At 49.4% G+C, this 24931-nt stretch overlaps 9 protein-coding genes across 10 annotated transcripts in view; 3 read left to right on the top strand and 6 right to left on the bottom strand.

The window, feature by feature from the left end:
* Positions 1–33: 33 nt before the first annotated feature.
* On the bottom strand, positions 34–3069 carry CNB04950 (potassium channel, putative). 2 transcript variants are annotated; one of them, XM_568987.2, is made up of 8 exons: positions 2704–3069; positions 2498–2652; positions 1838–2449; positions 1678–1779; positions 1470–1623; positions 982–1399; positions 733–933; positions 34–664 (listed from the first exon to the last, which is right to left on the bottom strand). In XM_568987.2, exons 1-8 carry the CDS (start codon positions 2965–2967, stop codon positions 147–149), a joined length of 2424 nt encoding a protein of 807 aa, XP_568987.1. In that variant the 5' UTR covers positions 2968–3069; the 3' UTR covers positions 34–146. The 2 variants fall into 2 exon arrangements, with proteins under 2 accessions (XP_568987.1, XP_568988.1); XM_568988.2 differs by having other exon boundaries at positions 34–933.
* Positions 3070–3240: 171 nt separating this feature from the next.
* Positions 3241–6240, top strand: CNB04940 (expressed protein). Its single transcript, XM_024656619.1, has 9 exons — positions 3241–3477; positions 3538–3926; positions 3981–4301; positions 4356–4744; positions 4803–4823; positions 4878–5058; positions 5127–5220; positions 5289–5737; positions 5806–6240. The coding sequence occupies exons 1-9, from the start codon at positions 3295–3297 to the stop codon at positions 6149–6151; spliced, it is 2373 nt and encodes a 790-aa protein (XP_024512196.1). The 5' UTR covers positions 3241–3294; the 3' UTR covers positions 6152–6240.
* On the bottom strand, positions 5109–7105 carry CNB04930 (60s ribosomal protein l37a, putative). The gene is made up of 4 exons (XM_568985.2): positions 7066–7105; positions 6640–6710; positions 6526–6583; positions 5109–6472 (listed from the first exon to the last, which is right to left on the bottom strand). Exons 1-4 carry the CDS (start codon positions 7066–7068, stop codon positions 6326–6328), a joined length of 279 nt encoding a protein of 92 aa, XP_568985.1. The 5' UTR covers positions 7069–7105; the 3' UTR covers positions 5109–6325.
* An 858-nt stretch (positions 7106–7963) lies between these two features.
* On the top strand, positions 7964–9785 carry CNB04920 (GTP cyclohydrolase I, putative). The gene is made up of 5 exons (XM_568984.2): positions 7964–8752; positions 8809–9113; positions 9163–9335; positions 9392–9494; positions 9548–9785. Exons 1-5 carry the CDS (start codon positions 8068–8070, stop codon positions 9587–9589), a joined length of 1308 nt encoding a protein of 435 aa, XP_568984.1. The 5' UTR covers positions 7964–8067; the 3' UTR covers positions 9590–9785.
* Positions 9786–9937: 152 nt separating this feature from the next.
* Positions 9938–13659, top strand: CNB04910 (leucyl aminopeptidase, putative). Its single transcript, XM_568983.1, has 8 exons — positions 9938–10099; positions 10176–10343; positions 10394–10773; positions 10831–12925; positions 13005–13073; positions 13156–13270; positions 13341–13435; positions 13509–13659. The coding sequence occupies exons 1-8, from the start codon at positions 9992–9994 to the stop codon at positions 13533–13535; spliced, it is 3057 nt and encodes a 1018-aa protein (XP_568983.1). The 5' UTR covers positions 9938–9991; the 3' UTR covers positions 13536–13659.
* On the bottom strand, positions 13645–15597 carry CNB04905 (hypothetical protein). The gene is made up of 2 exons (XM_024658869.1): positions 14544–15597; positions 13645–14469 (listed from the first exon to the last, which is right to left on the bottom strand). The coding sequence occupies exons 1-2, from the start codon at positions 15340–15342 to the stop codon at positions 13901–13903; spliced, it is 1368 nt and encodes a 455-aa protein (XP_024514244.1). The 5' UTR covers positions 15343–15597; the 3' UTR covers positions 13645–13900.
* Positions 15598–15762: 165 nt separating this feature from the next.
* On the bottom strand, positions 15763–18142 carry CNB04900 (septin ring protein, putative). The gene is made up of 5 exons (XM_024656618.1): positions 17301–18142; positions 16884–17242; positions 16622–16812; positions 16375–16554; positions 15763–16299 (listed from the first exon to the last, which is right to left on the bottom strand). Exons 1-5 carry the CDS (start codon positions 17942–17944, stop codon positions 15889–15891), a joined length of 1785 nt encoding a protein of 594 aa, XP_024512195.1. The 5' UTR covers positions 17945–18142; the 3' UTR covers positions 15763–15888.
* A 197-nt stretch (positions 18143–18339) lies between these two features.
* On the bottom strand, positions 18340–22136 carry CNB04895 (hypothetical protein). The gene is made up of 5 exons (XM_024658859.1): positions 21724–22136; positions 21100–21659; positions 20921–21049; positions 18559–20876; positions 18340–18497 (listed from the first exon to the last, which is right to left on the bottom strand). The coding sequence occupies exons 2-4, from the start codon at positions 21656–21658 to the stop codon at positions 18574–18576; spliced, it is 2991 nt and encodes a 996-aa protein (XP_024514243.1). The 5' UTR covers position 21659; positions 21724–22136; the 3' UTR covers positions 18340–18497; positions 18559–18573.
* A 191-nt stretch (positions 22137–22327) lies between these two features.
* Positions 22328–24931, bottom strand: part of CNB04890 (cytoplasm protein, putative) — a 3679-nt gene continuing 1075 nt past the window's right edge. The window contains exons 3-10 of the mRNA XM_024656617.1: positions 24806–24878; positions 24352–24747; positions 23751–24296; positions 23265–23699; positions 22972–23212; positions 22871–22922; positions 22708–22821; positions 22328–22652 (exon numbers count right to left, since the gene is read on the bottom strand). Coding sequence (XP_024512194.1) covers positions 22529–22652; positions 22708–22821; positions 22871–22922; positions 22972–23212; positions 23265–23699; positions 23751–24296; positions 24352–24747; positions 24806–24811 — 1914 coding nt within the window. The 5' untranslated portion in view covers positions 24812–24878 and the 3' untranslated portion in view covers positions 22328–22528. The remainder of the gene's footprint in view (positions 22653–22707; positions 22822–22870; positions 22923–22971; positions 23213–23264; positions 23700–23750; positions 24297–24351; positions 24748–24805; positions 24879–24931) is intronic.

The following is a 24931-nucleotide window of genomic DNA, read 5'->3' as shown; positions in this document are numbered from 1 at the left end:
CGAAGCTGATGGCAAATATCCGATTCAATGGCTTACAACATGCATAACTAATCATACAGGTAATCAATTGGCTCAAAATTACTGACCCGCCGACATATGCCTGATGAAGATACCCTCTCGATGGAGCCGAACATTATCGAATATTCCTAGACCATATCCTTCTTATCCCACCCGTCTTTATGCGTCATCTTTCTCATTTGTCGTTTTATCAAATCCTTCATCAACCCTGACCATCTATCTTTGCCCACTGCCTTCATATCCTCAGCATTACCTTCCACCCGTCCATGAGCTACTTTCCGTATCTCATCATTCATCACTTCATCCTCTTCGCGCCCTTCAACCCCATCTCTGCCATCCATCTTTTTCAGCGGCCTTCCACGCCACCTCTCAAATTGCTTTAACTCGGCTCCTTCAAGCTTCTGCAATATCCCCCCCAACACCAGGATCTCGGCGAACAGAGAGCGATAATTGCTTACCCTAGCAAGCATGTCTGAAGGGCTTCCTTTGAAATGATGTTGTTTATCAGGTTCTGCTCCCAAAATTGAAGAGGATTTGTTATTCTTGTGCTTTTCCGTTGCGTTACGCTGTGCTTGCTCTTCCCCTGCCCAGACGGACACGATGTTGGCATCATCCCCTCTTACAGCTCTTACATCTCGGATCTGCACTATTATAATTTTATGTGTAAACCATCTGAAAGAAACCGAAGGACGGAATAGGAGAGATAACACTCACCATTTCGGTCTGCGAGTAAGATTGTTCGCTCGACACTCTTTTCCATGCTATCCAACAACATCTGCCTCGCCTCAACCTCAAAACTGACGGTCTTCGCCAACAGCTTCTTCAGCAAATCGACTTCAAGCTGACGTTCTTCCTTGGAGATGATAAAATGACTACCAGACTCCGACTCAGCTACGGCCGGATGGGTTGATTGTTCTGTTCGGTTATTAGTATCGGAGTTGAGGCCGTGGCTTGATGAATCACCTTTCTCTCGTTGGGTGTCTTCCTCAAGGTCTTCCTTCTCCATTTCCCGGAATTGGTCTATCGTTTCATCTAATCCATTCTCCTCGGCACCCTGGATATTGACTTTCGTACTCCCTTCCTCTTGTAGATCCCTCTTAGATTCATTCGACGCATTTCCTCCTCTTTCTGCTTCTGCTTCTGCTTCTGCTCTTGCTCCTACTTCGCTGTGCTCGCCTTTACTATTGTCACTTCCATTCTCTCTTCCATCATCACGCCCATCTGACCCAATGTTTCCTTGGAGAACCTTATCCCTCAAATCGGCATACGATTTGTGGTACCTGTCAATGTGATCCATGTGTGGAGCAAAAGCCTCTGGAGAACGTTTTTGTTCGGTGATGAAACTCTCACGATTGACTTTGCGTTGTGAAACTGTGCTCAGCTAGAGATGCAGCCGCGAGAAAAGTCAGTATAGAAGTAAACGTAAACAAAATCATGAGAAAATCACGTACCAGACCGGTGATGGTTTGTACGGCGAATGAAGTAACGATAGGCACAGCCATGAGTGCGTATACGATAAAGACAACTCTTCCTGCAGGTTGTACAGGTGTGTAGTCGCCGAATCCTATAGTAAGAGATAGAATCATACACATGTATATCGCGTTGCTAGAAGTTGTTTGAATCAGCCCCTCTCTTGCAGATCTTGAAAATGGTACCTGCCCATAAGTCCATCCTTCTATCTGTGAGAATGCTGTCGCTCCTAACACCCAGAATACAACCAGGGCCATCGCACTCCATATCAAGTCATACATTTGACTCATCCTACCAATCATATCTCAGTCATACAACTCTAGTTTTGTAAGTGAGATTGAGGACTTACATTTCCTCTCGGGAGTTAATCCTATACACCAACGCCATCTCTTCCGTCAAACCCGCTTTTGGCCTCAAAGAGTTTGCTTCACGATGCATTGCACCTTCAAAGCTTTGTCTCCACTTGTTCCTCCTCTCTTCTGCTCTCTGTTTGATAAAGCCGATGATCAAAGCAATTTCATTACCCAGTTGGCTTATCGTGAGTACAGCAAAAGGGAAAATGAGGACCTTCCCCGCTGTTGTAGTCGGGACATAATCCCCATAACCAATAGTAAGTGCAGTTTGGACTGACATGTATATCCCGCTAACGTAATCCCAATGCTCGATTTTTGAGAAAACGAAGCTTTGCACAGCCAAGATCGCAACGAAAGCGGTGACCGAAAGCATGAAGCGCCGTCCTTCACTTCTCATATCGGAGTTATCAGATTTTGAGTGTCCAAAGGCCAGGAAATAGTGGAATAACAATGTGAAGGAGATGAGCGATGAGCCGATAAAAGATACGATTGCACACCAGAAGCCTTCAAGGTACTGGTAGCCTGCTTCGTTACGAGTGAGGATACCGAAGAGGATGAGGTTGATGGCGGCGATGACTGTTTTTCCTAACCAGCAATATAGAGACCATCTTCAGGTCACGTTAATCCCATCTCTAAGGATAGATCTGCATACTTACTTGGTGGAGTGATCTACCCAAAAAGGGGCTTTTGAAGAGAAGCGTATTACCAACAGGATGTTTGCAACCACGTTTAGAGCAAGGCCCACCGCCGACAGAACTAAAGATGCTTTTGGATCAGGCTGGATGATTCCATTATCACTGTACCATCTTTGCTAATTAAATAGGTCACCTAATGCTAATTTGGTGATAAAGAAGACACATACACTTAACGCCGGAATATCCATCAGAGTCGAAAACGGAGCAAGAGTGGCGGATACCAAGGGGCAGTACTTCGCAAAACTTCGCAGATACTTCTTTTTTATCACCCTGCGAGACCTTGGTGAGGTGTCCTTGACGTAACAGTTCTCCGCCATGGCCGTCCGATTCTGCTGCTGGCCCATTACATTCCACCTTGTCAAAGGGAGGTGTTGCCGCCTTGAGCGTTTGGTTGTTGTTGAAGAGACATGCTGAGGAGATGGTGTTCCCATGGCGGGAGCATACCTCAGCTATGTTTTTCGGCTATAAGTGGGGGCGGCTGGACATTAGCTGGAGCATAGAGATGGTGATTTGTGCGCTATTTTTAGGCGTTTGCGGCGGGCGGGGAGAGTGACATGTTTTCGTAGAAACAACTGTTCAAAGTGACATCATCACTTTCTTATCTCTGGTGCCTTCTTGGATCGCCTGCTTTCGGATCCGAGGAAAGTCTGTGCAGAGGACGAGAATGGGTTGTCTATAAGATAAATCGCCGAGATAAAACGAGTCGGCCACATTTTCTCATCTCAATCATACATAGACCCATAAGGACAGCTAAGACCATGGCTCAAAATAATGCAGCGCCTTTTGCGGGATCAAGCTCCTCAACTCCATCGATGGCCCACCCTACTCCCGCCAGTTCTTCTTCGGGCTTGATTCCGGGTGTGACTCGGAAGCAGAACATTGCCTGCGATCAATGCCGGTCAAGAAAGATCAGGTGTTTGAGAGCTGATAAGAAGGATGTGGTAAGCTTTACGATTTTGATATGAGAAGGCGAAACTCACTCCAGTCCCATTGTTCTACAGTGTGAACAATGTAAATCCAAAGGCACTGAGTGTACCAGTAATTATATCGAAGCCCTGGCAGAGAAGAAGAAGAAAGCAGACGAAGAACATCTCAGCAGCTCTCGTAGGAAGAGGAGAAGAAAAAGCAACCAAGATCAAAGTCAATCTCAACCACCACCGGTACCACTGAGTTCTGCTTCGTGTTCGGTTCGCCCAGAGCTAGAACGGCACATCAGCAACGAAAGCCGGGATAGCGAAGCATCTTCTACCCCCAAGATGGATCACAGTGGGATGCAGTCCCCTGCGATGGGCATCGCATCAAGTATGGCTGGGGATGGAGTTGATCCGGATAAGCTTCATCGGGTGCAAGCCGCTCAGCATGTCAGGGAGAATGCCAGTGCCATAGCAGAGTGAGCCTGACCGCAGGCCATATGGGCGCGTCGTGATGTTAACAAACTCCTTAGCTCCCTCCACCTACTGGCGAACCTAAGATCTACCCAAAATTTATCCCTCAATCTTCCTTTACCACTCCCACTATCTCTTCCTAATCACCCGCCACCGCAACCACCACCATTTCTCACTCCTGGTGAGAAGCAGCATGACCTTATTCGCTATCTCCTCTCTCCTTATCCCATTCTCACTCCCGTATTGGGATATTCCGATGTAGCCAGTATTGAATCTTGCAAGCGCGGCGAAAGCGATTTATGGGAAGAAATGGGAGGCAAGGTCTGGGAAGAAGAACCGAGTGAGGTGCATAAGAGTCTGGAAGCAGACGAACTTACCAAGTAAGCTGTTCCTCATCACCTTCTCTATATCTATACTAATGGCAATGCGGCTAGACTGGCCGATGACCTAATCGACTCGTTCTTTTCCGTAGCACACATTCGTAATCCATGTTACGATCCGCCTACATTCCGTGCACGCCTCTACACACCCAACACCCACCCTCAAGGCCCTATCTCCCATCCTATCCTCGCTACTGCTCTCGCATGGGGAGCTCGTTTTTCTGATCATCCTGTTATCCAACGAGATAGAGATGAGTGCTCTCAACGCCGCAGCGATGGTGAGGAACATGGAGTTCGGGAAAAGGGCAGGGGTATGAAGAGGAGTCGGTTAGTGCAGATGGCTGTGATCCGGGCAAGGGAAGTGTGTGAAATGTGCAGGATCTGGAGGATACCGAGTATAGATAATATCAAAGCTTTGGTCAACCTCGAAGGCTTGCTGGGCCGTAAGTCTTCCTACCTCTTCACAAGAATGCTCATACTGAACTCATCCTTAATTATCAGAGGTTCTCGTCAAGAAAAACAGTAAGTCCGCCACCGTCATAAGAGTTTTCCGTAAGACTAAACAGTCATGAAAAGACTATCAAGCGGTCTATGCCACTGCCGCTGTTAAACACCTCTTATCGATGGGATATAACTCCACACGAGCAATCCTCACTATTCCCGACGAGAAAGAACGGACAGATATTGTCTTGATATGGTGGATCCTCATCGTTACTGATAGTTATCGGTCCGTATTCTATCGGATAAAACCTTGTTTGTAAGCCTTTTCACTTTTCCCCCATGGAGAACGAGGATATCGATCTGACGATCACGTATCATAACAAGATTAGACGATGACTATGATCTCGAACCTCCTGGGAATACGGCAAATCTCTTAAACTTTACCCCAGTAAGCCTTTCTGAGCCAAACCAAGCAATCGTAAGTACATCTCCAACTATCCTAATCCCGCAATGCTAAGTGCAACCGTCCCCCCTCGTCACTTGAAGCTATGGTTCTCCGCCGCCCAATCCGCCGCCTCCATGTGTCGCGCCCTCTCCCTCCGCCTTTGCTCTCCCCATCTCCAAACTTCCGGTATCCCATTATCCCTCCTCCGCACATTCATCCACTCTGCCTCTGTCTGGCGGACAAACTACCTTTCAAAATTGGGCGTCCCACCCGTTTGGCCCGAAAGCTGGGATTTTCTCCAAGCTATTGCGGCATGTTCGGCAGACGTTTCGCATCATGCTCTGTGGCTTGTGCTTTATCGCGCGCTAGAAGAGTCGGGGGTTGAGGAAGAGAGGAAAGGCGCGATGGAAATGGGAGGTGTAGGGATGGGGATAGGGGTTGAAGTGGAAAGTGTGAAGAGGAGGATAAAGGAAGAGAGTGAACATGCGGCATTGAGGATCGCGGCGCTGGTTGCTGTATTGGCAGAGAATGAATATTTGAGTCTAGATCCGTGAGTCCATTCTTTCAACCTCATCATTAATTACAGGGCGACCATTGATTAAAAAAAATCGTTATTAGGCTCAGTATCCACCATCCAATATATGAAGCGGGCCTACATTTAGCCCAACGCGGACGGGGGGAATGTCTGGCCTGTGTAGTCGGGCTGAAGCAATACGCAATCACGTTCCCTGCCACGTGGGACAATGCTGAGGAACTTGAAAATATTTACGCAGACAGTCAGCAGGGCGATCCACGACTCGATAGCCGATTTCAATCGAGGGCCCATAATGTTTCCATGAATGTCGTGTCGAATGGCGAGACAGCAAGCAGCCTTACGGGAACTGGATCCGCCTCCGCCGAGCCAGCCGCTATGCCGTCGATTGAGGAGCAGATGTGGCAAGGAGAAAACATGTGGCATTTGTAGCGAGTAGTTGCCGGAACAATTCGATGTATTTAGACTGTGCCACGTGAAGACCGCTGCTCGACAAATGATAATAATTAGCGCGAATGATCCGTACACAACCACTGTCGAAGCTGAAACCATCCGAAGAAAAGTTGATCATTGCTAATCGGCTATGCAATACATCTCGACCATCCCTTAAACCTCAGCAACCTCCCTCAATCGCCTAATGGTAGATCGGACGGTAGCGGCAGAAGGGGTACCGAAGGTGTAGGCACCACCGGCGTAAGACTTGTTGCAGGCTTTGCAAGCCCAGATACCAACGTTGGTTCGCTTGACGGCGATCTATGTCTGGATTAGTCTAATGCTTTTAAGGTAAGACAAGCTGGAGAACTGACCTTGCCACAGTTAGGGCAAGAGTATCGAGCGTGCTGGGTGATTTCCATCTTCTTGACGCTAAAGATCATTGTCAATCACCATATTCAATAGCCGTAAAGACTGTTTCGACTCACGTCTTCCTGAGGGAGGCACCGTAACGGGTACCGTATTTACCGGTGACACCGACCTTCTTTGTTCGCTTGGTCTGAAAAAGGAATCAAAGGTCAGCGGTTGCGCGAGTAAAGGTGGGGAGTAGGCATGGGCGTAGGTTTTGTGCGTCGGGTTGAAAACTTGAAAGTGGGTCGATATCGATGATCTTTGCGTGAAAATTGTTGTCCAGACCTTCCTCCTGCATCCCCCGTCTTCCACCATGCCTGTAAATTTTGACGACTCCCCAGTCATGAGTATGCGCCAATCACCACCTCGCCCCATGCCGCCTATTGCTCTTCCACGTTCATTACAGCACCGTCGAAGTCGTTTTTGTTGTTCTTCTCCGAATAATTGTTGATAGGATGGTGTCGTACGCCCATGCCTGTAGAGGATGATCCGCAAGTACTCACCATTTTTTTTGATGTACTACACTTGAAGGCTGGAGAGAAACTTGTAACCTTGAATCGAGATTCAAATCCCACCGCTCCCAAGCAAGTGAGGATTCCCCCGCGGAGAGGTGAGTGTGGCAGCTACGACGTATCGGTGTTAAGCTTCAGATGCAAATTATCGCCGACAAAAGCGGAAGCATGGTTTCTGCACTCAATGACGCGTGTCGTCCAATTTCGTCCTTGGAATCCGTTATTAATTATTTTGTCTTTCTGGGCAGTAATCCTCATGCTCATCAACTCAGGAGCAGCGCTCTTTCTATAATACAACATGATTCAGCTTAAGGCATCAGAACAACTTCATCCTTACAAGTGCTTTGATGTCCGGTAGAAACATGGCAATCATTCAGGATGGCGCTTTCCATCAACAATAAGCATGACAATACCGTCGTCGTGTTATAACCCTCCCGATATGACAGCCAAACGTTCTCTTGCCCCCCTCTTTAAATACGCCTGTGAACAGCAGTGGTTGGAGTAATCTTTCACGAATGGAATCAAGTACCTGTTTTCATTGTCCCACAGCTGCATTTCAATCCTCAGCTCTGCTTTTTTGTCTGAGGAGTCCTTCTTAATTGGAGACTCATTGGAATTGTCGCGTCTTTGTTCCTAATTCATTATTGTTGTGCTCGTGATCTTCCTTAAGCTATACTCGATCATAAATTGCTTGTTGTCTACTGCTGCTGACTATTGTCTTGTCTCTTCAATAGACGCTGCAAGCCAACATACAACAACAAGGACAACAAGGAGAATAGGTGCGGAAGCAGCCTCCACCTTCCCCGCGCCTAACTGCACCGTGGTGATTTTTTGTGCCTGAGCAGAATATCCATTGGATGATCGACTGCGTGATGCAAGTTCCGGAGGAGCAGGAAGGCCATCTCGCCATCTCGAGTAAACAAATCTTCGTTTGACAAATAGTACATATTAACCACCCCTTATACACACACTCCGGCCCACACAGCCGTTATTATGCCTTCCACAACTGACCCTCTCGCCGACTCCCGCGCATCCCCTCAGTCTCCCCGTTCTATCCCCACCGCCAACCTCAACAATCTCTCTCTCCTTTCCGAATCCTCTACTGGTTCTTGGGAACGCGGCAGGATGGCGGGCAACGCTCGTTCACCGCCTACAAATTCTATCCTTGCCGACTCGCTCGCAGCTGGTGTTGCTCCCGTAGCGGCGGGTGTAAATGTGGTCGAAGGCGGTAACGACTTATCCCCATCTAGTGGAGCCAAAAGTTTGAGGTCTGGCGGAGCCTACCCTCAACCTCAACGTCCTTGGCCCGCTGACAAGGGCCTTTCCCGTCCTAACCCTGCTACTGGTAGGGTATCCTTCCCGTCTGTTCCCCAGTATGCTCGTCAGGCGCGTGAAGGCTACGGCTTCCGCCCCAGGTCTGGTCAGACTACCCCTACCACCGGTGCGGAAGCTAGTTTGACTTATCCTTTCCCCAGTACCAGCTCTTCTAGAGTTCCAAGGCCCAAAGAGGATGACGATGATCTTGATCATAGACCGGATGGGAAGTCAATGGACGAATTGAGGGGCGAGGTCAGGGAAGAACTGGATAAACAGGGGTTGGTGCAGGCTGCCAAAGGGGTTGTTGAACCTCACATGGGTATCTCTGGGATTGCTGATGAAGAGGGTCTCGGATGGCCTGGTAAGTATCCTAGCGTCATTTTTATGAAACCACCGAAAAATTGACACCCCGATTAGCCAAGTCCACACATCTCCGTCTGCACTCCACCCCCGAAGAGAAGTCCGCCAACATGGAGCTCCTCACCTCTGCTCTTCGAACCGTGCTTGAATGCATTGGTGAAGACCCTGACCGGGAAGGATTGCAACGTACCCCAGAAAGATATGCCAAAGCTTTGTTGTGGATGACTAAGGGTTACGAGGAGAGGCTTGTAGATGTAATCAACGATGCAGTCTTTGCGGAAGACCACGATGAGATGGTTATCGTGAGGGATATTGAGGTATTTAGTCTTTGCGAGCATCACTTGGTTCCTTTCACTGGAAAGGTATGTTACTGTTGCGTCGGCTTCGTGGGTTATGCTAATGCTCTGATAGATTTCTATTGGCTATATCCCCAGCAAGCTTGTTTTGGGTCTTTCCAAACTCGCTCGTATCGCCGAAACTTTCTCCCGTCGTCTTCAAGTTCAAGAACGTCTCACAAAGCAAGTTGCTCTTGCTGTTGAAGAGGCCATCCGCCCTCGGGGTGTCGCTGTTGTGATGGAGGCTTCGTAAGTGTCATTCTTAGGTGTATACCATATTCCATAAACTGATTGGGAAATTATAGGCACATGTGCATGTCTATGAGAGGCGTCCAGAAGCCCGGCGCGACCACTGTCACCAGCACCATGTTGGGATGTTTCAGGCAGCAGCAAAAGACGCGAGAGGAGGTGAGTTTGTTAACTTTCCATCTTCTCAAACTCGAGCTGACAAATCGTCACAGTTCTTGACCCTCATCCGTACTCCCAGCGCTGCCAGACACTAAATCTTATGTCCTGATCTCGGAACTTTCTCTCGGCCTCTACTCATCTCTCCTCTATTGATTAGATCTCAACATCAGCTTCTCAGATAAGGAAACTACGCAAATCTGTACATTACTATACTCCTTGTTATTCAACATACAAATATTTGTCTGTCCTATGCATACGAATGCCACTGTAGCTGCCTATTCGTTGATTTGAGCCGGCCGGTCTATGCATGAAGTATACACAGAGCGCGCATAGCGCATAGTAAGCGTCTAAATGGTGGGGGGATCGAATAGGCGCTGGTGGAGGTCTGTCGGTACGGTAACTTGGCGTCGTGGTGGCCGGCGCTCTTTGCTTCCCATTGCATCACAGCATATCCCATATCCCAACTCGATCTCTTCCTTCCTTCTTCCTTCCTCTTCATGCTCTCTCGCGGTCTCGCAAGGAATCCGCACATACAACGCAGCCTCCTCTCGCGCAACGTATCCCAACTCGCAAGCCCACTAGCTCTCCGCGCTACTGTCCTCTCCGTAAGTCGTCATCGTCGGTCATCCCGTCCGATTAGGCGCTGAGTTTCATTTTCTATTTTATCTCGTATCTGATAAGAACACCAACAAACTTTCGAACAAGAACTCTTCTCTCCAGTCTTACAGAAGGAACCTTTGCTTCTGCCGACACGATAACAACATGTCTGACATCCCTTCTGTCCTTGGTGGTGCTGTCGCTGCCAGTGCACAGGATGACTACCGATTGCCCACGAATGTTTACCCCAACGTCAGTCTTTTATTTCATTGAGCGTGAAGCATAGCTGATAACCTCCACAGCACTATGACATTGTGATCAAGACCGACCTTCTTTCCTCCCCTCCCACCTTCTCCGGTGAAGCCCTTATCACCCTCGATGTCAACTCCTCTACTTCCGAACTTGTATTCCACCTCAACAAGGACCTCTCCATCACAAACATTGCCATTTCCACCTCTGACCTCAAAACTACATCTTCTTTGGTCATCCCGAAAGAAGAACTCAAGCTTGATGAAGAGAAGGAAAGGGCGACTATTTCTCTTGACAAGTTGCCCGGCGGTGGTTTGAAAGAAGGTACCAAGGATGTCAAGGTGTTCTTCAAGTTCGAGTCCGAGCTGCATGCCTCAATGTTCGGTTACTACAGGAGCGAAGGTGATGCAGACGAGAATGGCAAGAAGCCCATGTATGTGTCTACGAGCCTGGATGTCAAGTGCTTAAAGGGCTAATCAACGTTTGTTAGTTACGGTTTGACTCAATTCGAGGCCACTGCTGCCCGAAAGGCCTTCCCATGCTGGGACGAACCCATGATCAAATCCAAGTTCTCCATCTCCATGATCTCCCGCAACGGTAACACCAACCTCTCCAACATGCCCGAAATCTCCTCCAAACCTTGGAAGGCTCCTTCCAACGCGTCCATTGAACAGGTCTTCTCCAGCTCATACGAGCTCGGTTCCCTCCTTGGTGGCTCCAGTTCATTTGCCAAGACTGAGGGCAAGATTGAGGGCAAGACCGAAGGCAAGATTGAAGGCAAAACCGAGGGCAAGACAGAGTCTTCTATTGGGTCTGATGATTGGCATATCAGCAAGTTTGAGACTTCGCCTCTCATGAGTACTTACCTCGTTGCCTACGCATCTGGAGAATTTGTCTCACTCGAAAGCGAGCACAAGAGCAAGCTTACCGGCAAAACTGTGCCTCTCAAGATCTTTGCCACCAAGGACCAGATCAAGCAGGCTCAGTTTGCTCTTGACATCAAGAAGTGGGCCTTGCCCATCTACGAGGAGATCTTCGACATCCCATATGCCCTTCCCAAGCTCGACACCCTTGTCGCCCACGATTTCGATGCTGGAGCGATGGAGAACTGGGGTCTTATCACCGGTCGAACCACTGCCTATCTCTACGACCCCGAAAAGTCTCCCCTCTCGGCCAAGAAGCGTGTCGCCGTTGTTCAGTGCCATGAACTTGCTCACATGTGGTTCGGTGATATTGTCACTATGAAGTGGTGGGACAACCTTTGGTTGAACGAGGCTTTCGCTACTCTTATGGGTGAGCTCATCATTCTTGAGCGTGTTTGGCCCGAGTGGAACCCTCGATCCCAATTCCTTAAGACACATCTCCAGGGTGCTCTCGACCTTGACGCACAGAGGTCTTCTCATCCCATCGAGGTTGATTGCCCCGACTCCAACCAGATTGCTCAAATCTTCGACTCCATCTCTTACTCCAAGGGTGCTTCCGTGTTGAGGATGCTTGCTGGCGTCGTTGGTGAGGAGAAATTCTTGAAGGGTGTTTCTCTCTACCTCAAGAAGCACGTCTACAACAATGCAGAGACGAAGGACTTGTGGGAAGGTATCTCTGAAGCTTCTGGTTTGGATGTTGCCAAGATCATGGCCAACTGGACGCTCAAGACTGGTTTCCCTGTCATCAAGGTTGACGAATCTGCCGACGGCAAGATCACTGTCACTCAGAACCGATTCCTTTCCACTGGTGACGTCAAGCCTGAAGAGGACGAGACTCTCTGGTATGTCCCTCTTGAGATTGCCACTCTCGACAACGGCAAAGTATCTGTCGACCACTCGGCCATTTTGCAAGACCGATCTTCTACGTTTACCGTTGCCAACCCCGACGCGTTCAAGCTCAACGCCTCCACCATCGGTGTCTTCCGCGTCGCCTACTCTCCCGAAAGGCTCACCAAGCTCGGTAAACAGGCTTCTAGCTTCACCGTCGAGGACCGAGTCGGCCTTGTCTCTGACGCTGCTACCCTCGCTCGAGCCGGCTACGCCAAGACTAGCGGTTCTCTCAGTCTCATCCACGAACTCGGTGCGGCCGAGACAGAGTTCTTACCCTGGTCCCAGATCGGCTCCGCACTCAGCAAGCTTTCTGCTGTTTGGTGGGAACAACCCGAGGAGGTGCGAAAGGCGATCAACAAGCTTAGGGTCAAGCTTTTTAAGCCTCTTGTCCAGAAGCTTGGGTTCGAGAATGCCAAGGACGATGTTCCCGACGTCAAGGAATTGCGAGAGTTGGTGGTAGCTACCGCTGCCGCGGCTGAAGACGCCGAAGTGATCCAGGAGATGAAGGACCGCTTCCAGCCCTTCCTCGAGAAGAATGACGATTCTCGTATCCCTCCAGACCTTCAGAGAAGTATCTTTATCAATGCTGTCGAGCACGGTGGAAAGGCCGAGTACGAAAAGATCCTCGAGGTGTTCAACAAGCCTTCCAATCCTAGTACCAAGGTCGATGCCATGTACGCGCTCTGTTCCCCCAGGGACGAGGAATTGTTGGATAGGACTTTTGCCATGTTGGAAAAGAAGGTCAAGGACCAGGATCTTTACATCTTCTTCGTATGTTTTCTACTACCTTTCCCTTTCATGTTCTACCTTGTGTAATCGACTAACTTTTAATTTCTTTCCTTTTTTCCAGTTCGGCTTTGGCGGTAACAAGTACGCCCGAAGGAAGGTTGCCAACTACTTCAAGGCCAACTATGACTCTGTACGTCTTCTCCTCCACTTGCGGGCGGACATGATACAAGATGTACCAAGTGCTAATCCTGTTCTGTGCGAATCGAAAACAGCTCATTAAGCGATACCCCGACGGTAACGGCCTCAACTACCTCGTCAAGGGTTCCTTTGCCCAACTATCTAGTCGAAAGGACTTGGAAGACGTCAAGGCGTTCTTCGAAACCAAGGGTGAGTTTTTAATAAATATCCTCTGGGTTGGGAGGGGACCGAGTGCTGATGTGAATGACTGCGTTTCAAGATACCCGCAAGTTCAAGCTTGCCGTCGCTCAGACTTGCGACTCTATCCAAGCTGCTGCTGACTGGATTGAGAGGGACTCCAAGGACGTGGAGAATGTGAGTTTTGAATTACTTTTGTCACAATGTTGGTGAGATCGAATGCTGACCATGTGGATTACCCTTTTCGTAGTGGCTCAAGGAGAACCAGTTCCTTTAAATGCAATACATCCAGATGTGAATGGGGGGATATAGGGGCAAAGTTGGGGTTTTCTGTTATAAAAAAGGCATGGGAAGCAATACCATTTGATTATATACAAGCATGCACAATCCATTCTCAATTATCATTCCAACTTTACATGCGTTATACAACTCTATTATTCACTGTCTTACTTTGCATAACGCTTCTACAAACTGCCCGGAATAATGAGATTGTGTCTAAGGGCTACAGGTTACTTGAGCCCCTTGACGCAACGGTAAATCGCTTACTTATGACCGAAGGGGTATCACAGTTATACAAGTCTGTGTAATGTATAAGCTATACAACAGGATGAAAGTATCCACCAAAGCAAACGACGCCGTTATTCAATCATTCGCATTCGCATTAGGTTTCAGAAAGCCGTCTTTCAAGCTGCTTATCCCCTCCATCTCCTCGCCCTCTTCACCCTCTCCCTCCCTATCTTCCGAGTACAGTCCTAGCCCCAAGTCATCAAACGATACCCTCCCTTCTGCTACCCTCAACCGCTCGTATACTTTATCCACATCAAACTTTCCCCCTTTTTCCTTTTCCCTTTCGTCTGCTGTCTCGTGAGGCGATAAAGGCGAAGTAAGCGGTGGAGTCAGGGGTGTAGGAAAAGGTGTAGACGGTACAGCGGTGGTGATGGTAGGGGAAGAGAGGGGGAAGAGGTTACGCAGGAATGCCAATTTCTTAGGGGGTGATTGGAGGGTAGGCCTGGGAGTCTGGTCGTGGTTAGGCTGGCTGGCTACGGTGATTTGGGTAAATGGTGCAGGCGGAGTATGTTGGGTAACTTGGGTGACTTGGGTAACGTTGATGGGCTGCGGCTGTGGCTGTAGTGGGCGAGGGCAAGATGAAGGCAGAGTAGTCGACCGTCGAGTGCGAACTTTGGGAGGTGCTTGAAGATGTAGGGGACGATCTTGATCAAAGATTTTTGTATCAGCACCATCTACCCCGCTCATCCAGTTTTCAAGGCCAACGGAGGAAACTCACTCGAATATCCCATATTCCATATTCGTCTCTCCATCACCCCTCTCCACACATCAGCATACTCTTCTCTATCTCCTTTCTCCTTCCCCTTCCCGCCTTGCCCCTGTGACCGCGATTGCGACTGCGACTGTGGCTGTCTTTCGAGTATATCCTTCAAGCTATCACTCGCATTCGCCGGTGAGTCCGGTCTGGAATGCGAGGGGGACGGAAGGGAGATGATGGAATGGCGATACATTTCGGGCGAGTTGGGGCAGAGGTCAGGCAGGGTTGGGGAGATGGGCCGGTGGAAGCGAGGAGAGGTGGGGTGAGGGGTGAGTGTAGGGGATATAGGTCGACTTTGACTTGACCTTTGGTTTTGGGTTTGAAGAAGGGAAAAGGGACGCGCATTGGGGCTGAGCGGTGAAGGCGCTCTAGGTGGACAAGTAGCCGTATGTCTCGGAGAGCATGGCGAACGATTTTGTTGGTGGTGCAGCTCGTAAGGAGACGTTCGAGGGTACGAGCTCGACAATGCTCTTGGGTGTTGGTATCCTGGGTACGGGCACGGTCTATATGGCCTATTATCCGCTCGAGAGGCCGGACGGGCAGGTGGCTGTCGTTGGTGTTGGTCAAGACGATGCGGATGATACCTCGGCTCGTCAGGTAGGCTCCGGAGGTCGTGGTAGCCTATTTCCCTTGCGAGCATGTCGAGGTTTGTAAGCTGCGACCAGTGATGGGTGTACATGTTGGCTTGCTTGGGCTGCGGCACGATATAGCGAACGTCGTCGCTCGAGTCAGCGGTGGGCGAGGAGTAGCGGCGTAGCATGGTGGTTGTTGGGCGAGTGCATGTCCTGAGCGATGCATATATACCACACTCTCACGGCATGCATCCGCAACGTCCTACACGCCTGGTGCACGGGTGGATTATGCGTGGTGTTTTTGGGAATTCTGGGGTGCCATCGCCGTGTAAAGGAGCGTGTGTGTGAAGAGTCCAGGCTCTCTGCTGCTCTGCTTCCTGCACCCGGCGAACTCGGCACACTCTACATCTTCCACTGCTTTGGATCCTGTTGTTTTGTTTCTTTGCCAGACATGCCGAGAAGAACAAGTAGAACAAAGATCAACAACAACATCGGATCACAAATAAAGATGCCATGCGGAGCGTACCCGACGGCGTCAAATGAAATCGCTTTCAAAACAAGCATCTGGATCCATTTTCTCGGCATATCAACACTGTGCATACACATCACTCTACGACGCAAGCAGGCAAAAGCAAGTAACATTACCTATTCCAATCCCATATACCCAACCATGAAAAATCAAGATTGTACAGCAAACTCAGATTAGAACCGATCGAAATCCTCGCTCATCGATCTCAGCTCGCGGCCATTGCCTCCAATAACCTCTCTGTCCTATAGCTCTCATACAACACTTCTCTCGTCCTCGTCCTCAACACTTTTGAATAATCACCTAAAACCGCTTCTATCAACGCAATAAAATCAGAATGGGCAGGATTTAAGGCCGATGCTTCACCCCATGCGAATTTGCGTAAAAACGACGATTCGAAGCCATTACTATCAAGGGTGTTGTGATCGTCGTCACTACTGAAACCGGCCCTGGGTTCGGGAATAAAGATACCGAATGGTAGAGGGAGGGATGTACTGGAAATGGAAAAGTGAATCGAATCTGGTGTTGGTGGTCGGTGGTCTCCTTGCGTATCGTCGTCGACGTCCAGGTCAATGTTGTCATCATCTGGATGTTCATCTTCCTCTCTAATGGAATCGCGCTGTTGTACCGGTTGGTCAAATCAAATATCAGCTCTTGTCCTCTCACCTTGGGTGCATATCTCAAAAGATCTGACCTGGCGAGACTCATCATGCCCCGTTCGGAACACTCCAAACCCTTTACCTGGTGTTCGTGCAAACACAGCCGCCAAATCCCTGTTCACCGCCGCTTTGACATCTTCGAGTTCGTCGATCGTCAAGGAATCTGTATGCGACACAACAGGCAGTACATTGGCTCGTTTTTCGAGCTGGCGAATCTTTTGTGTCCGCCGCATGCATCTTTAGCTGTGACATGTAAAGGAGGGAGAAAGTGATGAAACTTACTATATCAATCTCAACGTTCGAAAGTCGAGGCTCGGAACCGCCTCTGGAAGTGTATCCCCTTTCGAAATCTAGCTCCTCACCTTGATGACATTTCGGCTTATCATCAAACAATCCCAAGCATGACCAATCAACCTCTTTCGCTCCAGGTTCTTTCGAATACAATACGTCCCTTGCGTCAATCAGATAAATCACTACCAAAATCACTTTTTCATTAGCCCTTCCTCTGCCCCCTTTCCTCCCCTCCGGAGGACATCCTGCTTACCAAGGTGCACCAGACCTTCTTCCGCACCTACCCGTCTCCTCACCTTTCTCTCTTCCCTCAACGTATACTCAAACCGCTCCTCTACTATACTCAACAATCCCTTCACACTCCTCTCACTCTCCCCCTTCTTGGCTGCTACCCAGTCTTCTCCTGGGGGGAGCTCAAGACCGGGTGTATCGATTAAACGGAGGAGAAGGCGGTCAGAGATGGTGGAGAGGACGGTGTACGCCGTTGGTTTGGTTGTTGGTGCCGGGCGTTGCGACTGGGAGGAGATTGGGTTTTGCGTTTGCGTTTCTGTTTGTTCTTGCCCGCGTTCTTGTCCCTGTTGCGGGAGAGAGTTGATCAAAAAGTTGATAAAACTATTTCTCATGTAAGCCGACAAGCGAAATATCGGGGCTTTTTTAGTAATCGACTTGCCTTGTTTTCCCAACACCTTTCCCACCGGCAACAACAATATTCATCTTCTCCGCCGCCCCTTTTTTCCTCGTCTTCCTTCTCGAAATTGCATTCAGCATGCTCCCTCTCGTCCCCATCCCCACTCCTGCGGACACGCCCCGTCTATCCCAAACCGCATCGCTCTCCCTGAAATCCCCAACATTCCATCCACCGGGGAACGGGTTCACCACCATCTTTGGCGTGAACGGTCTGTGAAACTGGACTTCGTTCTCGATGAGGGATGGGGTTCGGTTCCGAGTTTGGGTCGTATTCCCAGTTCCAACCCCAATCGCTCTCGCGCTCGGACGCGTCGTGTCCAATCCTTGCTGGTCTTGTTGGCGTTGTTCTTTCGGTGAGCGACAAAAAACCATACCAACCCCCCCTCCTCCTTTTGAAGCCCGTTTGATAGAACTCGGATCAGATTTGGAGTCGGGCGTATGCACAGCGGGAAAAGTAAAAGTAAACGGTGGGACTTCTTCCCAGGACGACGGGTCTAGCAGCGGGGTTGTCAAGTCTGGTAACGACAATGAGTGCCGGACGGTGGTGTTATGTGGGTTTCTTATAGGCGGCTGCTGCTGTGCCGAGGAGGTCTGTCGTAATTTTTTGCGGAGGAACGAGGAGGGCATTTTGAGGATGGATTGGAGGTTAGTAGGGAAATAGGGTGATGAATAGATGGTTTTATATTGGATATCTATATGAAACGGCGGAGTGGAAGGCACTTGCTTAACTGCACACAACAACACATGGCCCAAGCTCGCTTCCGATGGAAATCAAACAAGGCAGTATCCAGTGTCCACCACTCACGGAACAAAGGTCGTATGCATGTGGATTTGCATCGCAAATGGCTGTCGCTCGCTTCTGCAAATGTATTGAAGCATAGCGTTGAAGGGGAAAGAATGAATGATTCGAACGCAGACCGACGCCTCAGCTTTTCACTCTCGACCACTGTGCTTATATTTCCACATGGCAGTCTTCACAGCATACACATGGGCTGGCACCATATCATAACATTTCACTAGCATCTCATCTTCGTATAGTGTATAGTAGTGGTCAATATGTCCGAATCAGACATCCAAAAAGACATTGCCAATCATTCCATCCCACTCTCATAATCACAATAATCGGCCGTATTATTCAATGATAACAACCAAGAAGTCCATCTTCCTATAAACACACACACTTCATACCAGAGACTATCAGCCACGATATACAGTGCGATACGCACTGGATAATGATTCACCTTCAAGATATCAACTCATCTCTTCTTCATAAACTTGCGCCATAAACCTTTCAGTTCTCGCTTCTTGCCATCAGTTCCTTCCCTATCGCGCAAAGATCCGAGATTGTCTGGAAGGGGAAAATGAGAATATGGGGGGCCTTGAGGGGGAGGCAGCGGCGCAGGCAAACGGAGGTGAAGGTAAGGGGAATTTTGGTCTGGGCGTGAAAGACACGGTTCGTAACTGATAAGACTGGCAGAGCTGACGGTGTTCAAACTTGTCAATGTCGAGAGCGTGTCTACACCAGGCAGATGCGCGTGAGCGTGTGAGTGTACTTGATCAGAGTTCACAGAATTGGCCATCGATTCCATTCTTCCATAGTCCATTCTATTGATGTCGCTTCCCGGACCGCTGAACAATTGGCTCCCTGAGGATGTAAAAAATCCCGAGTCAGCTCCTCCAAATAATGCTTGATTGGAAGCATTCGATCGAGGTTTCGAGGTTTCACTTTGCTCAGATTTCGAAATACAGTCGGAATGGGTATGAATGGAGGAAGCCAAAGTTGCTTGTGGGCCCGTCGCAGAGGTTCCGTTTCTCAAAAAGGAGATCGGTACAGAATTACCGAATCCAGGGGATAACCCAGACAAACCAGCTGCCCGAGATGAATCCGTTGAGCCACACATGCCAATCGAGCCAGATGGTCCAGAGGAAGCTGTCAAGTAGTTAGTATTAACGCTATCAGAATCCGAGTTGCCTTGCGGGATGATCAAAGCACTCAGAGCTTCTGATGACGGAGTCCTCCGATCGCCCCTAGCAGAGGGCACACTGTGATGGTTTTTTTTAGCATCAGAGGGTATACGAAGAGGCATAGATGGCCTCTGAACATGAATTGCGCCATCTCCGTTTATAAGGCCAGTTGTAGTGATGCCATCAGCCGAAAGCGACTGCGACGAGATATTGGGAGTGAGTTGCGAGGCGCCAGAGGGTTGAGAATCCGTATTGCCTCGCAAGTTGCCCACAGAGCGCCCGACCGAGGACATAGTCAAATGAAGGCCCCAGGTTCGAGATACCGGAATGGGGTCGTTAGCCCCAACGTTGGTGATTGCAGAAGCTACCTCGGTTGTAGGAAGAACAGGAGGTTCGGCAGCAGATTTCCTACTCATATTACGGAAAGAACACTCAGCAGTGGCGTTCCTACCGGCCTTAAGCTTGTTCATAGCCAAGGCAGGGACAGAGGCCATAGTTCTGAGAAAGGACGTTTTCGGACGGACTGGATCTCTAGGACTTTTTGCTTGTCCAAATTCATCGGCCACTGTTGGATGTTCGTGTATGGCCTGTTCTACAGCACCGCTGAGACGCTGATAATACAAAGCCTCACTCAACCTGGGATTGTTGTCAAAGTTCCTTTCTTGGGCCACTCTGCGCAAAGTACCTTCCAGCATGTCCAAAAACGGACTGACAACAGGGGTCTCAAAGTTGGATCTCCCGTACGCAAAGTATCCGGAATTGCAAGTCCGCCTGCTGAACGTAGGAGGAGTTGGTTGTGTTTGTGCTGTACCCGGAATGGCGGCGTTCATCTGTATGGGAGATGAGTTGATGCTGACAGCGCAGTGACCAGAAGCGTTACGGCTGATTTGAAAATTGGGCTGGCGCGAAAGACCACGGAGAGGGGCACGGTGTCGCATGACCGGTTCTGAGCGCATATGGCGTACAGGAAGTTGCTGGTCAACAGTGGGCTGGGCGAAACGCAAACTCGAATTGGCCGAATTCATGGCCTCGCTTGCGTAACGGCTAGCTTCAGTTTCATAATTTCCCGAAATACGTCTAGGGGGTGTCGGTGGAGGAACTACTGATTGACGCTCGCCTTCAGGATTGCCGGAACTGCTGGATCTACTACTCTCCTCACTGAATGATTCGGCAGCTAGCCGGTTGTCAATATCGTCTACAAAGTGAACCTGGTACGAGGATTCCCAAACTCGTTCAAGAAGGTGCTTTTCACGGTCGGAACCGTGGTATGTGAACCCAGCACTCTCGTTAATCATGATCACGAGCCAAAACATGTATGCCTCCGCCGAATCATATTCGGAGCCATCAGGTTTCCGATAGATGTTCCGAAACTTGATCATACCTGACATGAGATCGTCGGAGCGGCCATGTTTATCTACGAATCGATTGATGGGAGGGGGTCTGATTGGCCTATCGGGGCCATTAGGATTATATGTGCGCGCATGGTCGACAAGGGTTTTGATCTCCCAACACCTATCACAACGGGGACATGTAGGAGGGCGGAAACGTGCAAGTTCTCTATTGGCCCAATGAACAGCGCACGGAGTGCACATGACTGTGAGAAGAGTTAACCGCTTATACTTATAATCCCCGACTTACAACTACCACACTCGTCATTAGCACACAGCCATACACTCGCGCCCTCGTCAACGTCAACTTCGTGCTGGTTTATCCGATGGCTTTCCACAGCCTCTCTAAGGCTATCCAGACAGCTGAGACACTCCTTACCTAAACCCATATAAGTAAACATGTACCACCAACGACGCATCACCACTCACCATCCCTATAATCCAACTTGACGTGACGTTCTGTAACTACACGGTCCCCCTTCGGCACCTTTATAGGTACCATCAAGATCTCCTCCAGAGCAGTCAAACTGTCGTCATAGAAAGAACTCTGGCTCCCACCAGCATTCTCGGTAGCGCGAGTACTCGTCGTCTGCGAAGCAGCATAACCCTCAGGCATTTCTTCAAGCTCAGAAGCGTTACGTCCATCGGACTCCTGAGACGGCACGAAGATACTTTGAAGTATCAGTTCTTCCTCAGCCTCAGATTGAAGACCGACAAGGCGTGTAATGGCATTGTTAGCGATAATCGTCGTGTCAGTGGCGTCATTAGTTTCGTCGCCAGAGTTGGTGGAGAAGAATGTCCTCGTAGTGGATGGTGTGTCACAAGGATGGGCCGTAGAAGAATGATTCTGCGATTCAGGCTCTGGTTGATCTTCTTCCGTGGAGGGGGGAGGCGGAGTTCCCGTAGAGCCGGAAAAGAAAGGGTCGATGGAGGGTGGGGGGAAACGGCGTTTACTGTGGTCACGAACGTCTGTAGAAGGCGGTGACATGCTGTATGGAGGTCAGACAAGATTGTTTGCAATGATAGTAAATAACAAGTTGAAACAGGACTTACTTGATATAATGACACTTTTCTTAATGAACTACAGCTTCGTCTATAGATTATTGCTAGGGTCTATACCTAGTATCGTTAGGAATTATAGAAAAACAAACAACCCACGAACGAATGGGGGAAAGGAGGAACAAAAAGGGAAGGGTATGATTTAATGCTAGTTATATACCTGCGAGTGAGGTTGGGAGAAGGTCTACACTCCGTGCCAGAGAACAGAATGGTTGACTGTTTCACGCAGACCGCGGTGCGAGTTTTCACGGATTAGGTCAGTTTTGGGCCTCCGCTGGTTGCTGTTGGACTCAGTCATGGAATGCTAGGCAGTGCTGACATGGTAGATGGTGGTCTGGAGATAGAACAAGGTGCGGCTTAAGCATGCTTGGCTGGTAATGGCAGTAGCAATTCACTATAAGCACCTCGTATCGAGACTTCGCATACCTTTGTTGTTGTCACGCTTCCCTCGTCGTTGACATTCGTTGTCGTGGACGATGTTCCACCGTGGGACAAATCAACCATCAAAAGTCATGACGTTGCCACGACTTTCACTGAAGCTGAAGACTGCCGTGAGCACGCAGCGAGACCGCTCGAATGTGATGATATTGTGCTATGATTACATGACGCATCACCGCATATTATCTACTATGGTTATACGTAGATACGCCATGATTTTTATGCCAAAAATGACCAAATGATCCCCAACTCTATATACGTAGTGACTTGGAACTTATCCTCCTGAGTTTCTTCTGCACCTTATTACTTTTACTCTTTTTGCACACAGCCTCGGCTCGCATGTTAATGAGACGACGATTATCTATTCGTAGCTGAGCATAGCGTCATTTTCGTCATAAAGGCCTGGTTCAACGGCAGAGTTGTCAATCTGGATAGCGGGGTCAGACTCATGGCCCAAGGGGGGGGGCATTGGTGGTCGTCCGGCACTAAGAGTTCTTCGTCAGCTAACTCTCCTGGAGTTCGTATAAAAAATTAATATACGTGGTCCTAGGAGGGTTGGCACACCTGTCCTTGCCATAGGAAATTCGAAGAGTAGAGTATTCAGGCTTGAGTTTGATGCCCTCAATGGCCTTCTGAGCGGATTGGATAGAGGTACTGAAGCCTATGTCAGCTCAACGGAGAAAGTCCGATAACGAGAACTCACAAGTTGACGAATGCGACACCCTTCTCATTCAAGAAGTTGATCATATCAATCTCTGATCAACTATCAGTCCAAGCCCGTTTAATATTATCGATTAGACTTACCACCAAACTCTCCAAAGTCCTGCCTCAATTTCTCCTCAGTGAACAACGAAAAGTCTGCAATCTGTCCAATATACACATTCCTGCTAGCTCCGGCCTGAATAGCCTGCAACAACGCAGGAGGGACAGGACCAGAGTGCTTGCCCCATCCAACCTTTAGACGACGCTGCATAATTGAAAGACCAGTCGCGTGAGCGTTTTGGTGGAATTGCATAGCGGCGACGGGGTCAACAAATGTGATGAACTGGGCCTTAATGTCAGTATTGCTATCCAACATATACAGTAAACGCGCTTACAGCGATGTGCTTGTCGGGAAAGTATCGGACTTGGTGCAATATGCCTCCTCGGATGTGGTTACACAGTTCCTCAATAGTGACGTCTTGGTGGATGTTACCCAAGTAGATAGTTCTGTTTCCAGCCTGGTTCATCCCTCCGTTTTCAGTAAACCCGGAAGCCACAGGGGAAAAGTTGTTGCCAGCGAAAGCAGGCGACGCAAATCCAGTGTTAGGCCCAGGAGTAGGGAAATTGCTGAATCCAGCAGACATAGGGGAGAATGCAGGGAAGGGTGAGCCAGTGGCCTGTTGATGCTGAGCGGCGATAGCATTCATCGCCTGGGTTTGGGCTTGTCGAACGGCATCTTGTTGGGCTTTAGGAACATAGGCACATCGATCCTTACCGTAGTTGACCCTCTTGCCTTCCCATCCTTGCTCAGTTGGCAAAGATCCGACAACCTGAAGTACCGTCAGTCGTTCCTCAATCCGATGACGGAGGCATCAACTCACTTTCATAGCCGTAGAGATACTCAAGAAGTGGATGAAACCAATGTTCTTATCTCGCACAATCTTGACTTGGTCGATAGGTCCAAACCTGCTCAACTGATTCCTCAAATCCTGCTCATTTGTCTCCGGGTCCAGGTTACCAACAAACACATTTCTGGTCGCCTGACTGCTTGCAACAGCCGTTGCAACGGTAGGATGTACCATGGAGGGCTTACCCCATCCGATTTTCAGTTCTTGTCCGTGGAGAGCAAGCTTCTTGACGCAAGCGTCAGCGTGGAAGGCGGCTGCGGTAGACCCGTCGAGGAAGGAGATGAAGACACAGGACTTTTCAGGAAGGAGACGAACAGCCTCAATGGGGCCGAATCGAACAAGGTTGAGAAGTTCATCGACGGAGGCCTCGGCAGGAAGGTTACCGACGTACACTGTTCTTCCTGTCGTGTTTCCAGCAGCGGCGGCCGCGGCAGCTGCAGCAGCAGGTCCGTAGTTACCAGTCATAGTATTGGGATTCATGGACGGTGACACGATAGGCGCACCCGGGAAACTTTGTTGCTAAATCACGTTGCTTACGTTAATTGGTTATGATACCATTTAGAGCCAGACTCACCATCCCCATGTTGAAAGGAAAACCCATGCCGAATCCGCCCATACCCATCATACCAAAAGACGCTCCTTGTTGCATCCCTGGGATATTTGCTCCTTGCTGCGCTTGGTTCATACTGCCATGCTCTTGTTGCTGATTCACTCCACTCATGTTGACAGAACCAGACGCTAGGCCGCCGAATGAAGAAGCTGCATGTGCAGCACCGGGAGCGCCGAAAGGTCTCTGAGCGGATAATGGGGGAACACCAATAGGACCGTGGCCAGGTCCAACAACTGATGGGTCCAAGCCGTCGTATCGAGCCTTTTTAGGGACAAGAGGATCGATAAAAGAGGGAGCGTTTTCGAGGTGGGGTTGCATACCGTTCATGGGGGAAATGGGTAATGTGGAGTCCAAAGGTCGCTGAAAGCACCCCGTCAGCCACGTCATACGGGTAGCAAAAAAGCCACATAGCACTCACTTTCATAATCTCCGGGTCTGTACCGTCGGTTGACGCACCGATCGATGACGAGAGGATTTGGCTGTACGTTGGGCTGTTACCGAAACAAAGGTTAGTTGGGAGGTATGCGGTGGATTGGGAATTTGA

This window comes from Cryptococcus neoformans, assembly GCF_000091045.1.
Source record: "Cryptococcus neoformans var. neoformans JEC21 chromosome 2 sequence".
Taxonomy (NCBI): Eukaryota; Fungi; Basidiomycota; class Tremellomycetes; order Tremellales; family Cryptococcaceae; genus Cryptococcus; species Cryptococcus deneoformans.
This window is presented reverse-complemented; position numbering and strand designations above follow the sequence as displayed.